This window comes from Embiotoca jacksoni, unplaced genomic scaffold (genome assembly GCF_022577435.1).
Source record: "Embiotoca jacksoni isolate LCO1_2020_lvr unplaced genomic scaffold, fEmbJac1.0.p SCAF_13, whole genome shotgun sequence".
Classification (NCBI taxonomy): Eukaryota; Metazoa; Chordata; class Actinopteri; family Embiotocidae; genus Embiotoca; species Embiotoca jacksoni.
Window position 1 is genome coordinate 13,107,018 of NW_027185263.1, and position 16,685 is coordinate 13,123,702.

General features: G+C 41.3%; 3 protein-coding genes across 6 annotated transcripts; 1 reads left to right on the forward strand and 2 right to left on the reverse strand.

Moving 5' to 3' along the window:
• The first annotated feature begins 170 nt into the window (after window positions 1–170).
• On the forward strand, window positions 171–8,878 carry LOC138196549 (fap1 adhesin). Of its 2 annotated transcripts, XM_069146681.1 has the most exons (10): window positions 171–238; window positions 904–941; window positions 1,035–1,146; window positions 1,433–1,510; window positions 6,285–6,344; window positions 6,561–6,653; window positions 6,778–7,947; window positions 8,068–8,130; window positions 8,279–8,381; window positions 8,502–8,878. In XM_069146681.1, exons 2-10 carry the CDS (start codon window positions 932–934, stop codon window positions 8,604–8,606), a joined length of 1,794 nt encoding a protein of 597 aa, XP_069002782.1. In that variant the 5' UTR covers window positions 171–238; window positions 904–931; the 3' UTR covers window positions 8,607–8,878. The 2 variants fall into 2 exon arrangements, with proteins under 2 accessions (XP_069002782.1, XP_069002781.1); XM_069146680.1 differs by lacking the exons at window positions 171–238; window positions 904–941 and having other exon boundaries at window positions 958–1,146.
• On the reverse strand, window positions 2,010–5,799 carry LOC138196550 (uncharacterized). Of its 2 annotated transcripts, none has more exons than XM_069146682.1 (2): window positions 5,532–5,799; window positions 2,010–4,708 (listed from the first exon to the last, which is right to left on the reverse strand). In XM_069146682.1, exon 2 carries the CDS (start codon window positions 4,700–4,702, stop codon window positions 3,404–3,406), a length of 1,299 nt encoding a protein of 432 aa, XP_069002783.1. In that variant the 5' UTR covers window positions 4,703–4,708; window positions 5,532–5,799; the 3' UTR covers window positions 2,010–3,403. The 2 variants fall into 2 exon arrangements, with proteins under 2 accessions (XP_069002783.1, XP_069002784.1); XM_069146683.1 differs by lacking the exon at window positions 5,532–5,799 and adding an exon at window positions 5,373–5,376.
• plp1b (proteolipid protein 1b) lies at window positions 8,809–13,934 on the reverse strand. 2 transcript variants are annotated; one of them, XM_069146686.1, is made up of 7 exons: window positions 13,826–13,934; window positions 11,709–11,895; window positions 11,459–11,615; window positions 11,000–11,177; window positions 10,649–10,722; window positions 10,383–10,448; window positions 8,809–9,703 (listed from the first exon to the last, which is right to left on the reverse strand). In XM_069146686.1, the coding sequence occupies exons 1-7, from the start codon at window positions 13,827–13,829 to the stop codon at window positions 9,632–9,634; spliced, it is 738 nt and encodes a 245-aa protein (XP_069002787.1). In that variant the 5' UTR covers window positions 13,830–13,934; the 3' UTR covers window positions 8,809–9,631. The 2 variants fall into 2 exon arrangements, with proteins under 2 accessions (XP_069002787.1, XP_069002786.1); XM_069146685.1 differs by lacking the exon at window positions 13,826–13,934 and adding an exon at window positions 12,276–12,445.
• Window positions 13,935–16,685: the final 2,751 nt, after the last annotated feature.

The window sequence follows — 16,685 nt, forward strand, 5'->3', positions numbered from 1 at the left end:
ATGCCATCTCTGTCCCCTCCTTAATTGGCAAGAGAAGCAACCCAGCCTCCCACTCGATCAGGCTGTGTGGCAGCATCCAGATGCGGCACTTCAAATGCACAGGGGGGCGGAATCAGAAACAGCAGGGGGTGGGTGCTCCAGTTAAGGTATCTCTACCTGCCTGAGCAACACAGAGACGTGGAGGAGACTCGACACTGCTCCGCTCTGACAGCGCTCACAACACAGCTGGCTCAAACAGGTGAGGACACAATATGGCAAAAGAATGGACTTCACATTGGCTCTGATTTCATGTTCACTGGCTGTTCATGGCCAGAGCTCATTACATAGTCAGAATTGCTTTAATTTTCAATGCATAATGAATTTGACCTGGTTAATTGGTGCTAGCACATCTCCAGATGGATTCATCACTAGAGATTATGCACTAAGTCCAGGTCAAACTATTAACAGGGGCACAAAGAGAATATGGAGAAGATGCACAGTAGGAACAGACGTGACACAGTAAACACAGGGTGGGTTAAAATTCAGATAGAAAGTGTGGACAGAATGGAGTGCATGTGGAACAGCATTCTTACATGACAACAACATAATTTTTTTTTTTTTTTATCTTATTATACTCTGAGATGCACTTGAAAAAGATTATATGTGAAATCTATGCTTTAAATTTGGATTCATCAGGACATATTTGCCCAGATTGGTAAATAACAAACAATAAATACCTTAAAGTCACTTTTACATGATGAGGAAGTTGCTTTCGTGCAGAATGCAGTTTTACAGGTTGTGATGCTGGGTCACTAAAATGGTCTGAAGTCACTGGTAGGAATGTGGAAAGAAAGAGAGAGCAACAGAAAAAAAAGAACAACCTAAAAACATTTCAACTTCTTAATTATGAAATAATTTCTTCAGGTTGAACATCTGAGAAAACATCAGCATCATGTCAAAAGGCAAGTCGCACAATATTTCATCCGTTAATAATTTTAAATAAGGTGAAATGCTCTGGCTACGCAGTACTGACAGAGCATGTCTGTGCGTTGTAGATGTTGACAGAAACAAGGTGTTTCAAACCACCAGGGTGCGGACCACGCTGAAGAATGATGGCTGCTGGATCCACAGATCAAAAGCTGACAAGGAAGAACAAGACAAAGCAGGGTACACGGCGACTCAGCTGCAACATTGAGATTTCATTTAAACCAACAACTGAAGCTGTCCTGTTTTCCTGCAGCTTAATGATGTGCTGCGGTGTCGCGAGGCATTATGCATCCGTGTGTCCTCAGATCGCATCACATCATCAATTTAAAAGCTCCCGGGTTCTCTTTAGTGTGTCTAGATTTCTAGAACAAAATATTCCAACATCTTATGAGTAAAAAAAAAAAAAAAAAAAAAAACATTTTGAGAAGAAACACGCAGCACATTCAAAACAACTTCTGTCTTGCAGGACAATCCACGACGTGGAGACCAAACCTTCCCCAGTACAACAGAGTTCACACATCTTGATGACAGCCAGGAAATTTGAGTGAGTTAAATAATTTGTCAGAATAAGTAGATTTATGTAAAATTATGTAATCTGTTATTATCTGATGCCCCTGTCTGTAAAATATGTTGCCGAGACTCATTTTAAGCCGAATAACGAGGTGGTGTTAGTTCTTAAAGTAAAAGTGTAATTTTCCTCTTGACTCTGTTGTGTCAGTGAATAATAAGTACAAATATTCCAGGCTTCAGGCACAAATCCCCATCTGTGATATTAACATACATATACATTAATTTAGCCCTGAGCAGCTCTGCTGCTTCCATAACGACCTGCAGTTTGACCTGCACTTAAGCTGCTTGATCGAGCATTAATCTGAACTCACACCTGCATATTTGCACTTGAACACTGAAGCAAAAGCTATTTCATGAATATCATAAAATAAAAAATCCCGGTTCCTAAATATTTCAACAGCCTTCTATTTTCATTAATCATGATATTAATGTGCTAATCTCTTCGTTTTGGTGAGCAAACGAAAGGCTGAGAAATAAATCCAGATATCTACTTGATGTTGTGACCTGACTGTGGAAATGTTGTGATGACTGTTTACACAATATTTCTAAGTATTAATGACACATTATGTGCCTGGGTATCGTTGGCAAATGTAGCAGTAATATCAATTACATCACTCGACCTGAACACACTCGAGTCCGACACCCCTTAAGCTATTAAACTTATGGACAAATTTGTGCTGGAAAAATATATTTCAAAAATATTTTTATTCCCTGAGATCATGTTTGTAGGGTCCATTCTTCTGTGTGAAAAGAAAACAGCACATATTTGAACTTTTTGTTTTGGTTTTTTTTATACAAACATCAAACCGAATGAATAGAAGGGCTCAACTTTGCACAATAGTTTAGTTACTTCAGACAACATATTCCTTTTATAACCATCAGATGACCACAAGCATTCAGAGGACTTATGAAAGGAAATATAGATTCACAATACAACTGAGTTAGTGGTTTCAAAGACAGGCTATAGTTTCCTTTCACTCAGTGTATTTATCTAAAATAAATATTATTTCCCCACCGTTCTCTCAGTGTGATTAATAGCAGGCTCGGACACCATAAAGGAAGAATCACTTAGATAGTAAATCTTCTGCAATGTTGCTAAACCTTACATCTGTCCTTTTATCTTTGCCCTCATGTTTCAGATCATCAGGCAAATTTGTCATATTGCTTTAAAACATTAGCTGAATTCATACAAAACAAAAGAATGAAGCAACTGGTTGAACAACACACACCTATTAAGGCAGCACACGGCATTCGGTAGTATTACCTTGCAAACTTGCTTACTACGATTACTTTCAGGGATCCACCAAAACCCAACATTGATGGTATTTAGCTTAGCAGGCTGACTGGCCCTCAATTTCAAAATTCATCAAGAGCACTGAAGGTAAATTTGTCGCATAGCAGTATTTCCAGAATCTTAAAGTGAAGCAACATCTACTCCTGTTTTTTTTTCCTTCTCGGATAGTTTAAGTTGAAGGACTTTGCGTCTCATAATTCACAAGAACAGGAAACAATTTAAGAATACTTAAAATAAATAAATAATAAATATAATTTTGTGTAGCAGAAACATACCCTCTACTTTTCTTTGTTAGTCCTATAGATGTATTTTGGGAACCACCGCTGTGCAGCATTCAAACATTACCGCTCAATTACAAGATCTGAGTGCAATGTTGACAAGTAATTCACATCAACACCCCCCCCCCCCCCGTCTTCTAGCGAGCTGACACACTGAGCTCTCTGCAGGGAGGCTGCGGAGGTGGTGCACGACCTATTCCGTGTTTCCAGTGGCAGAACTAAACGGTGTTCATTTAAGTTTTGTTGAATTACGCAGTCAATCGGTCTTTCCTCAAAAGTACGGACAGTCCGGTAGTTAGGAGGAGGGTCCAGCAGCTGTGAGGTCCCCTACAGTGTGCACCCCCTGTGCCGATGTGGACAACGAGGGTCCTGTTGCCGGGCATATGCTGTGTGATGGCATTAAATGTCCGTCACTGAAGGCAAAGTGGTTCAGCGGGTAGATGCCACATTTCCGAAAACCTTCCTTCACAATTCTGACGCCCTCCTCTTCCTTCACTAACTGATACGTCCCTTTGAACACACCCGAGAACTCCTTCTTGCTGATTGCGAAGTGAGTGTCAGTGGCGCAGCCTTCACCTATGAGTGATGCAAAGCGCTGCTTCAGGACCGGAAAGAGACCGGCGTCCAGCGGCTGCAGGATGTGAGAGCAGTGAGGAGGAATGCACAGGAGAATGACGTCCTCTTTACGAGCCGATTCCACCACCTCCAGGCTCACCGGCGACCTGTGGCCGTCGAAAATCAGCAGCAGAGGACGCTCCTTCGGTGCGTGCACGAGAAAATGTTTGGGGAACCATTTCTTAAAGAGGTCCGAGTTGATACACCCCGAGTCTGACCACCCGTACAGGGCGTTCAGGGGTCCTTGTGTCTTGTAACATACTCCCCCTGGATACGCCTTTGAGTAAATAATAAATGGCGCAACGTCCTCTCCAGCTGCGCTAAAGCAAGCCAGGACGGAGATGTGGTCCCTGGAGCCTGGCGCTGGCTTGTAGCCCAGACTGGCAGATTTGGGGAGAATTACCCTCTTCCTGCCCAGCTGAAAGCCTGTCTCATTGCAGTTGAAGATTTGATGAGGCTTGTCTCTGAGCCCGTGAGCGTCTACGACGGTGCTCAGCAGGTGGAAAAACGTATCCACCGCTTCCTTCCTCACACATACCGTCCTCCCACGGACAACGTTGTCTGCCGGCTGAATAGTAATGTTCTTTTCTTGTCGTTTTCGAAAATTGAGCCACCAGGTCTGGCCGAGTTTGGAAAATGCCACCCTCCGGTGCTGCCGCTTATAAATCGACGATGCAAAAGACACCAGCTGCTGCTTAGTAAGCGGGAATCCATGCTTGGACATGTATATGGAGAACTCCACCAACAGTTCCTCATCAGCAGATGTTATAAGCTGAGCTGGACCGCTGCGACTCCCGGGCGTCACCCGTCCACTGACTCTGTCTCCCAGTGACGATTTAGGGACCGCAAACTCCTTGGCAGCCTGTCTCACTGTGCACCTTCCTGCCTTCACCTCTATCAGTGCACGCTCCATGGCCTCCTCTGTCCATTTCTTCTTTTTTCTCCTCCCAATTTTGTCAAGATGATTTCTCGATGGCATTTTTTTCTAAGACGACACAAGCAAGGAAAGAATGATGCCTTAAAAAATATGACAGGAGAAACATCTGCCTAGAAAAGTATCATGACAATCACAAAGCCAGACAATGCAAAAAAAAAATAAAAAAAAAAAAAATACTTTTAAGATAATAATAATAATAATAATAATAATACATAAAGGTAATATCCACACTGTCACCTTGCCATAAATGAATTACAAACAGTGCAAACAGCGCTGTCCTGTGTATTGTTGCTTTCTGGTTCAGCATCCACAATCATTGTATAGACTGATATAAAAAACTGAATATGGGATATGATTTGGAAGTCCAAGCAGAATCTGAATTCAATTTAAATTAGCCTCTCTCCATCCTCACCAAGGCAATAATGTTAAATCAAGGGTTTCAATGGAAAACACTTTCACAGATTAACAAATGTTTTAGATCCTGTTTCAGATCTGTCAAACTTTAAAAAAAATAATCTATTGTAAGTAAAAAAAAAAAAAAAAAAGCTATTCAGTGTGCATCCGGACACGTTTCCCAGCCTTATTTCATAGATTGTATATGTGGATGTAAATGAAAAGTGAATTCAATCTTTTTTTTCCCTTCTGTTCCCAGATATAGAATAATATTTCTGAAATCACCTCTTAAGGTACAAACTGGTATTACAAGACTTACATTGTACACACTGCACCTTTAAACTCAACGTGGACGTATCGTGGAGCTGCCTGCTCATTTAGCTCTAAAAAAAACAATAATACTGCACTTGTATTTTTGCTGTTACAGTCCAAGCTTTCCTCGTGTGAAGGGAAACTCTTGAAATACTTGCTGACTTACTGTCGCTGCAGGATCCTCGTACTGCGTCGTAGCGGGTGACTGAACGCGTCCTGCGCTGCACACCGTCACGTTACTGTTTGTAAACTCCAGTGTTGTGAACACTGGTGGGGTTTTTTTGGAGACAATATTAAGTGTGAAAACAACACGAAGCGGTCACGGGTTTTATTCTGCGGCCTCGCTGCGTGTCTGTCGGCTGGAGAAATTCAAAATTACGCGGTTGTATTTTGACCCGGTCCGCGCGCATCAGCACCTAGCATGAAACTGCTACTTCGTGAAGCTGCGACGACGCCGGGACAAAAACCGGAAACGGAGTGGCGACGTTTTCAAAAGAAAAGCATTAAAGCTGCATTTACCAAAATAAGTGTCCAACTCAAACAAGCGGATAAAAAAAACAACAACACAAAAGTCACTGCTTAAATAACGCCAAACCGACTTTTATGTGTAGATGAATCTCTTGCTTATATGAAAAAAAGAAAGTGTTATATTCTGAAACTGCCATAAGATGCTGATAAGGTTTGATCTAATGATAAGAAAATAGTTTACAAGTTGCCTGTTGTAATATTGTACATTATTATTATTTTTTTAATAATAAATACCAATAACTATCCTAATGTTGGTTTTGGTTGTGTTTTTAAGCTGAAGTTAAAGCTGATGACATTTTTCATTATCTTAAGAAGCAGTTACTGAAATATTATATAAGGTTATAAATGCCATGGCTCTTCCTCAAGTGGGTTTCTTATTCTTTCCTTGTAGATCAATAGATTCTTCACAGAGTCCTCCTCTTCATAAGACAAAGGACATTGCATTTGAGGGGTATGTATGTGCTGAATTTTAATTCAAAATAAATTGTGCCCAACTAACTGTTCCACTGCAAATACCTTAATATTTGGCAAAAAACAAATAACCTTGTTTCAAGGTTTGCATTATTAATCTCTGCTAAATCGGAACATTTAAACTGTAACTGTAATGTGTGGTGCAGATGTACTCGACATGTTTTGCAAGTTTTTTTTTTTCTGTTCTTTGTTTAAGTGATTCAGATAATAAGGCAAATGGTGAAATTATTCTTGCCCGAACTGATGCTCAGCCTGAGGGGTCAACAGTGGAGACTGCAGACGATACAAAGTTAGTGTATGAGAGCATTTCTCTACTGACTGCAACTGAAAGTATGAAATTCAAAGACGCTGAATGCATGTGTTCATATATTATTTTTGCAATGTTGGGAATGAGTTTCTCTATTTTAATACAGGCCACAAGCACTCATTGAAGAACTTATTCAAAACCGTGTGGAACAACCAGAAAAATCAGCAGGCACAGCAACTGCAGAAAACAAGGAAGAAGGTCGTGAAGTAGCAGTGGACAAGTCAAATGTAGAACACAGCGACGGGGCTGCTGAAGTCTCTGCAGATGTTCATCAAGCAGAATGTATCCAACCAGTTTCTCTAGCAAGGGAAAATCCAGAAGCACTGTGTCCTGTGGAGCCGGCTGAGCAACCACTTGCCATCACAACTGCAGAAAACAAGGAGGTCCATGTAGATACACCAGCTGACCCATCAGATCACAATGAGGCCAAGGTCTCCGCAGATGCTAATGTGGAAAATCTTGCTGCAGAAATCACTGCTGTGGGTGGCACAGAGGAGCATGAAAGCACTTTGGCAGTCGAGCGAGAACCCCACGAGGGATCTTTAATCAAAACAGAGCCATTAAGTGCAACAAATTTAGAGGTTAAAGGAATATCTGCACAACCTACAGAGGGGATTTGTGAGACGTGTCCTCCAGAAAATGTCACAGAAGAAGTTGTTGCAGTTGCGACGAAGGTCATTGTAGAGTCATGGCCTGAGACCGCTGATGTGACTGATGCAACAGCAGGAGAAGAGGCTTCTCTTCAGGTCAATGTGGAATCAGTCCCCAACCTTTTGTTAGACTCTGCATCCAAATCGCCTGAGACCCCTGCTAAAAATATTGGAACACCAGGAGAAGAGGCTGCTCTACAAAACATTGTTCAACCAGTCCCTGATGCTCTATCCAAACCACCGGCCCAACCTGCTGCTAAAACTGCTGTCAGGTCTGAAGAGTGTAAAGTTGAGTCTGCAGCCCAAGCAGAGACAGTTTTAAAGACCACAACTGAAGCGGTAGTGGATTGTGAAGTGCACACTGTTTTTGAGCAAAGTGCTGAGCCAACAGCTGAGAGCTCAGCAGCCAGTGTGGTGGAGTTGAACATCGAAGATGCTGTTGAACCTGCAACTGCATCAGTGTCTGAAACTGTCTGGGATAATGTGGTTGACAAACACATTAAACTCACAGATGCGTTAGATGTGGAGCCACCCACAGCTGAAACTGATCGGAAACCTGTGGAGGAGCCAAAACAATCCCACACAGAGGAGTTGAAAGTGAACCATCAGTGTGATGATACCAACATGTGAGTAAGCTCTGACAAAAAACAACAACATGGTATTCGATGTTGTTCATATCATATTCACATGTTTTCACTTGAACAAAAAAAAAATGCATCTTATTGTTTGCTGACTATTTTTTGTAGTACTGAAGTGTTTGAAAAGCCAGCAGAGGAGATCAATGCTACAGACCATCTGAATAAGATCAGGTAGGTTTGTTTTAGTTCACTCTCAAGACCACACGATTTGTAATTTTAAACATTAAGTTAATTAAGAATAACACATTATATAATATAGACACAAATCTAATACAGAAAAATTAACAATGATAATAATTGTTTTAACTCTCTGCCTCAGGGTCGATGAAAATACTTGTTCCCTCTGTAACCACATAATTGATGGAAATGTCAAGATCTCATTCAATGAACCTCCCGTCAGGTGCCACCCGGGCTGTCTCAAGGTTTGGTTTGTCTTTTTCTTTAGGAAACATACAGTGTATTTTTGGTTATAATATTTCATATATGTATTGATTAATGTCTCCTGTCATTGCATAATGTTAATATCGATTATGATTTTGCAGTGTGGTGTTTGTGCCATGGCCCTTGGAGACATGTTGACTCCCATGTTCTTGCGGGACCTCATGATCCTATGTGGTGGCTGCTTTGCAAAAGCTCTGAAGATCTGAAGTCTAACTGGGTAAAATATGTCTGCAGAGAAAACACTCAAAGTGTACTGTGACTGTGTAACTGTATTCTGTTTTTTTTAGAAGGGTTTTTCCAACATAGTTTAGGCTATTGCCGTGATTAAGAATTGTGTAATGAAAAGGCTTCGCAGTCTGTTATTTGTTGCAGTAATTGCCAAAGACGCTTAAATGAAATACGTCACAGTCAGCATAAATTATTTTAATGCAACAAATCGTGTATGGTTAAAATAAAATCACAATTTTATACCTTTCGATTTAAATGGTTTAATCAGCCTTCATTTTAAATCAGCACACACACACACACACGTCTAAGCAGCAGGGCTACACATTAAACATGAGTCTCCTGGAGACCAGTTATTGAAGCATCAACCCCTCGATGACATAAAACAACTTATTTCATGCAGTAACCAAAACACCTCCAGGTCTACAGACGGGTCTTCCCCCCTGTAGTGGCATTTAAACAAAGCAAACATGCATTGTAAGTGAAAGCTCAATGGGAACCTTGGTACATTCAGCTTCACTTGCTTTAGTTCACTTAATGTTGAAGATGGTGATAATGAGGAAGCAGTAAAATCCTATTCACAACCAATATGTGCATCAGTAAACATGGAATGGCGTGCATGCAGTAATGACTTGCAAGACAAGCTGTCATTGCGCTTAATTATTCATAAAACATGATACATCACAATCAGCACCGATAAAACCTCACTCAAAGGATAAAATGAAAGATTCAAACTGCAACAAAGACAATGAACAACAAAGCCAAGAGAATCATCTGAGAGGGGGTCTGAGGAGCAGGCCTGAGCTTGTAGCTGGATGTGAATATCTTCATCTCTCTGTCTGTTGTTCATACAAAACAGTGATGAGAAACATTTGTCTGTTATTGTACACGTTTAAAGAAAAACTATAGCGGGTGATCCAGGTTTGGAAGTTGCTGTTGGATGAATGTAAATCTAGTGTTGCACATGTCGACTATCCATCTCCTGACTGGGACTGAGGTGGTGCACTTAACGGATCCCTTTTCTACCCAGGAACCGCAGGACTGCGTAGTTGTAGGTGGTGGCAACCAGAAACAGAAACTGCAAAGGACAACATTCACAGAGATGGGAAGAACAGAAAGGAAAAAATATGAAAAATTACCTTGAACAGACAGTATATACTGAGATTATTACGAACAGCATGGGCAAGCAGATAGTGAATGTTCATTTTGCTCCACTACAAGGAAAGAAATAGTCATCTTAAAGGGATGGTTCACACAAATTACAAAACCAAACTTTTTTACTCACCTCCACTTGTATCTAAATATGCAGGTAGTTTTAATTAAGACTCATCTATGTCTTGAAAAATGCCCCCAAAATTTGATTTCTTCTCATTACAAATAAGGTGACTAGAATTTAATTTGTATCCCTGTTACTCCAAATAAACCACATACTTTACTGTGAACAGTGTTGGTAGGAACCGGTTTAAAAAAAACAAATCTAAACTAGTGCCACTGAAAACACACAGTACTCACAGTGATGTATGTGTAACATAAAAAGTAAAAGGGACACTGTTTCTGGAAAGAACTGCCTTGATCACTACAAAATGTAATCCCCTTCCCTCCATTAGATAAAAGAGGCTAATAATCCGAAATGATCTGCATGGCTAAATAACACTAAAAATTACATTTGATTTAACTGGTATTATTTACATAGCTAATAGCTCAGCCCTTTACTTAAATCTCCAGAGAGCATGCAAAGTGCCAAAACAAAAGCTCACCAGTCCTAAGAGGGTGACCCCAGCACCAGCAAAGGCAGCTATGTACAGGTCATAGGTGACGTAGAACTGTAAGACATAATAAACACAGGTTAGTTTAATGGATATTCAGATATTTTAATCAGCCTTTTGTATGTTAGGGTAATCCATTATGTAAAAACGCTCTCTCACACACACACACGCATACACCCATTAATAATACATTGTTAGTACATTGTATGTTGATTGCGAACACTGATTTGAATACGGTGATGCTGAAATGTACTCACTTCGCTGGCTTTGCAAATAGATGCCAAGGTCATTCCACAAGCTTTGCCTGGCATTGCATTCCAAGGAAGCAGACCTTAAAAGAAGACATGATGTAAGCGTGGTATCTTTTTTTACTCTTGCTGAATCATGATAACTTATGATGTGTTTGAGGTCCCGCTTGCACACGGCACACATATCAGGGAAACAGCAGTGAAGAAATTAAGATGAAGGTGCAGTTATCGTCATTATTTCAAAACTAATTCGACCATCAGTCTTGCAGCCTCTCCGAGATGTTTAATTCACTGCTTTCAAGGACACATTAACATTCTTATCAGGGAGACATGTGGTCAGTCATTATAAGGACAACACACCATACTGCCTGGCGTCCATGCAAATCCAGCCATGCTGATTAATGCTGGGGGTTGTTTCAGCCAGGATGTTGATGTTGTGGCAGGTCTGCTCCATGTTGAACAAGAAGAAGACCGGGATAGCACTGACGGCGAACACTGCCAGCCAGATGAAGGCCAAGATGTACGTCACTATGATAAACTGTTGATGCAAAAAGCGCAGAACATAAGGTCACAAAATTGTTACACAGGAGCTCAGGTCTCAGTGTGATGAATGTGGTGTCATTAAATCAGCCATCAACCATAATTCAGGATTCTGGGTAGAAATTACAGAAACAAAGAGCATTTCATTGAGTCAAGGGGCTAAAACAAACCAGCATTCAGCATCTCAAAAATGACATGGCGTCACATCTCCCCTCCCTCTTTATCTCCTCCCTCCCTCCGTCCCTCCTTCCCTGCTTCCTCCCCCACCCATGTTCTCACCGTCAGGCTGAGGCAGCGGCCACACTGGGTACTCCTGAATTCACCGAAGGTCTGCTTGACAGCACTTGTCGTGTAGAAACCCTCAGCCAGCAGCAGGATACCATAGAGGAAGAAAAATGATGCCAGGCCGTAGATCACGTACTGGAAGTATTTGATACTGGGACAGTCACAGGGAGAAGTCAGTCAAACAGAAAAATTAGGTGATTCCTAAGAGGTCGCAAGTGAGAGAATGTATTGAAGCGCCACTTACAAAGAGGCCATGACCACATAGTCCTGAACGTTGCGGGCAAAGTAAGTCTCGACGAGGACTTCGGTTTGGGTCAACGCTTCGTGCCCACAGCCACAAAATAAGGCCATGCCAGCATAGCACAGCAAGGCGGCCACCAGGGATGGGTAGGGCACTGCCCCGAGGCACCGGATACAGCAATCATAACAACCTGAGGGGGCATAATATATCAGCACACAGGCGGCACACACCGCACATATAACCACACAACACATCTAGGCCACGGCGGTGGTCTCTTTCACCCTGTGGGGGAGCTGTGAAAAAGGCCTCGCTCTGTCTGCAAATCCATGTGCGTAAACCGAAAAGCCCCACCATCAGGCAAGAAAGCAACAGAAAAAAAAAAATTAGACAGCAGTGACAAACAAGAGTTCAAGCAGCGATTCCCAACGAAGCGTCCAAACAAAAGCAGCCGCCACTGACTTCACAACAATCTCACGCACTTCTCCCAGTGTAAGCTGCGCTGTTGAAGCAGGTAGAAAATATCCAAAGTGTTAATAAATGCAATGCCAGAAATGGGATAGAGGACAGCACCTAAGGCTTTGCAAAGCCAAGGCTGCGTGACCGGAAACATTTGCTGCTTCTGATCCTGTACTCCACAACAAGAAAGATCCCAGTGCCAACCAACCAGTGATGTACAGTGTTGCCTAAAAGCTAATAGTACTGTAAAATAAGCCTCTCGACACTGACTTCATCTGTATGTGAAAGCTGCTCTGCTTGTCATAGCTCAGCCCTTACTAAATCTGGTCCAGCCCTCTCTCTCCGGCGGTCACAGGCGTCACCAGGCGACTGAGGGATGGTGGTGAGACATTGGCTTCAGGGGCCCGAAGAAAGAGCTTCTCTTTGTGGCTGCAGATACAATATCCATTGTATTTGCCACGATCGAGGAGGAACAAAGGGCAGTGATGTCAAACAAACAAAGACTATCGTGCCACAATACATACACACACATAATGAAATATGTGGTGGTGGAGGGGTCACCAGGACCGTCTCAACACTACTGGCAATGTCACTACTCAGGCCATCCTCCATCCACAGCTGGCTGAGGCTGGTACCATGGCACCGAGTGTCAATGCTGGTGGGGGCTGCATGGGGTCAAGTGTTCAAAGTGTGGGTGGAAGCATAATGAACGAGAGGGGCAATTTGAATATCTTCACAACAACAATAACCCCACTCAAAATTAAAGGTCTTGCCGATACTCATTATGGAATCCTGAGCTTTCTGTGCGTGCAAAGTCTTTCCGCTAATTTCACATCCTGCTGTATTTTAGTTGGAAGGAATAGAGGCTGTGAATTAAAACAAACTGCAACTAAAGTATAAATAGTAACAGCAGGAAGACTGTTAGTCCCAAAAATGATAGAGCCTGCAGACGCCCACACTTCAGCTGTGCCCTGCTGCAGCAGTGGTTCTCGTGATAGAGTGATACATGCCATAATAGCCTCCATTTTAATTCATTGCATAAGGCGTAGATGCATTTGCTGAAGATGCTCGATATTTATTAAGACTCCGAAGCTGTTAAAAAATGTGTAACAGTCGGTGCACATGTTTGTAAAAGATAAAAAAAAAAATGGTCAGCAGGAGTTGTTTGGGTTCACAGTTCCCATGGCAATTTGCTAATGTGGACCCGTGACACGTAGGAGTATCTGACCTCTTTCACATGAGTGACCTGGCATGGCCTTGGCATGATGAGACCTGCTGCTCAGCCACTCTGATGCCCATCTAAATTATGGTTAAGAGGTTACATGAGGTAAAAATAACTTCTTTCTTTACTGACAAGTAAATAATCCCGGCAGAGTCCATGTGATATTTTCTTTTCAGTCTTCTGAAATCATCATCGCATGTTAAACTGAATCACATATTAGGAGCAATCGAAAAGAGAAGTCAGCAGTGAATCTATAATCCATTCTGATCAGTCAAAACACAGAATTAATATGCAGCAGATCTTGCCCTCAGTGCATGAGAGCAACAAAGGATAGACAGGACATATCAAAGGCAACATTAGTAAGTTATTGAAATTGAATCTTTTTTTTTTAAATCACATGAATGACAAATGATAAGCATTATTAAAAATTCTGTGCACTCACCCATGTCCAGAAAGAAGAAGTGTGGGGTTATAGAAGTTTTGCTGGGTGGCTTTGTGACTGTGATATGAGGATATGAGAAGTTATTCCGCGCCACTCCTATATGAATCTGACTCGCGCTTTTGTCTCATCAACAATAGATAGACCACATCTCCCCGGGTCACATCTTAAAGTCACAAAGTCCCATTTCAGCTGCCAGTCATTATTTATGGAGCCACAGGTTCAGAACTGGGGACACAAAGTGGGCCACAAATCCTAATATGAACTTTTTTCTTGGTATTTGCTGCTATTTACTGCATTTCTGCCTGATACTTCTTACTTACTTTTTTTTTTTAAATTACACCGAATTACAAGATATCAGCCACAAAGATCAAACCAGGTTTACCTTCTGGATAGTCTAAAACGAATTATAAATTATATTTAATATTTTAAGCCTTAGGTGCACTATTTTCTTTATTTTAATATGCTTAATTCAAAATAACTCAACTATCCAATAATGTTTACATGTTTTCACCTCAGACTTATTAAATTTTGTGCATATTCATTTGCAGGGTGATTTAATTAACTTTCAGTAGTTCATCTGTTTATTGTCAGCATGCATGTGTTGTCTGCCTGCACACACCACATGCTAGACGTCAGCACCATACTGCACACTTAGCAGTACGTTGAGAAACTCACAGAGATAAGAAATATGCACAGACAAAAGGGTGAAATAAATCGAAGCGCCAGTGACTGACGTTGATGAAGTTGACCAACAAGGGTGACATTGACGGTCGCGTCCAGCTGCTGCCCTCCTTCCCTCCCTCCCTCATGTTTGACCCATTTGATGTCAAAGCTGGGTTCACTACAAAGGAGCCAGTGTGGAGTAGGAGAAAACACCATGCTTTTTAGGGGGGGGGAGTCCTCATCCTCTTTTTACTTGCCATTTTAGCCCCACAATAATCAACAGATTCTTATCAGTAGACATGCATCTAAATGGAAAAATATCAGTACTTGTACCAGACTACACACTGTAAGGTACCATTATTTGCTCAGACTGCCATTCAAAGATCAGAACATTTCAGGGGCTGATCTGTTGTCAAACATAAATCCACTCCTCTTAAGATGGTGTGTTTAAAAAATAATAGCCTGCTGGATTCTGAAATTGTTTGGTTACATTTTCTATTCTGCAGCCTTTTATCTCTTAAAACCTCAAAGCAATTACAGATGAAGTAATTAGTATGTAGTAAGGATTAATGACATTGGCTTTGTTACACAGAAAGTGAAGTGCGGAGGAATGATGACTCTGAAATCTCGGCGAGAGAGTGAGACAGACGAGAAGCATTAATTAACGTCTGTGCTGTACATGAGTGTGTAGAATGGTTGTCAGCTTTGCTCACGAGATGTAAATAAGCAACACTGTTGACGTACATGGGACGGGATTATAAGAGGACAAGTTTTAGAGGCTTGCTCGCTTGGGTGACATGAAAAGAGAATTTATGAATAAGCTTCATTCCACAAAAGCAGATGCAGATGGTGGTCAGGGATGTGAGAAGCTCGGATGATAAATTATTGGGTAGCGCTTAATAAGAGTGCACAGCAGTAGCTGGTTAATGATGAACTGATGTTGAACAAATGCATTACTCTCCAAGCTTTCAACTAGGTTGCAAATGCTATTAGGCTGCGTATATCAGTGTATGTTTTGCATAATCACATAGAGAATGGTCCCTATATCATGATCAGCACCATGGACAGCAACACGAGTGTGCTATACATCACCGTATGTGACTGTGTGTGCAGTGATGTGTGATGTGGCACTGCGATCTATCTGAGAGTCATTTTTGTAATTGTTTGCTGTGTGATAGATACACTCGCTAATATTTACGCACTGAACGTGGGAATATGCATGTGTTTGTTCAGGGAAGGAGGAGGAGGCCCTGTAAAATAAAACTTGCACCATCTCTTATCTCCGTTATCATGACTTGTGCTATCTTGTGACAAAGTAAACAAACAGCCATCAGACAAACAAACAGGCACTTGGAGGACAAAAATGTGTCAGGCTCAGTCTGAAGTGAATTCAATGAGTGAGGGCCTAAATTATTTGTCTTACTGCATGATGAAGTAAGGACGGAGTGAGCAGTCCTCACTCTGTTTATTTGGTTGTTTGCTTGATTGTCTTTTATGATAAGCTCAGACTCTGGTGGCTGTGTGGTGGAAGCCCGTGGGATATGCAGGCAGCCACTGTGTGTCAACATTTTCCAAGATATGGCCTAAAACTGCAAAGGGGCAGAGCAGCAGCAGTTAAAGGAAGATGAAAGAGAGAGGAGGAAAAAGAAAACGTTTGTGGTGTTGCTGGTAGTTTATAACACGATAAGAGAGGAGGAGAAACACAATGAGGTCCAGATTATCAAGTAACTCTCAACATACCTGATCAGAAGCATCCATTCATCAGTGTCTTATTGGTGAATAAGTGACTTGGTGAATGTCTGTAGTGTCTGACAGCTTTAAATGAGATTATGTAAGTTATAGTCTCCAAGAATAATGATAAGTGATAAAACAGTTTTAAATAGTCATAATGTTAACAAAGAAACTAAGTAATGTAAGTTATACTGTAAGTATGTAAGTATATTGAAAAGGTAGTTTACATAAACTACTGACCAATTAGGCTGTGGTGATACAACTATTGAGGGATGAAATTTAACAATGGTTTTCATTTTAAAGAGGAAGACAACACATATAATCTTGATTAAACCTGAACTAACTGAACTGCATTTATTCCAAAGATAACTTCTTTATATTTCTGACATTTTAAGTGGACTCCGCTGCTACAGCTTTAAACAGCTGTAACACAGCTAGATGCGTTGCCATGGACAGTTTAAAAATG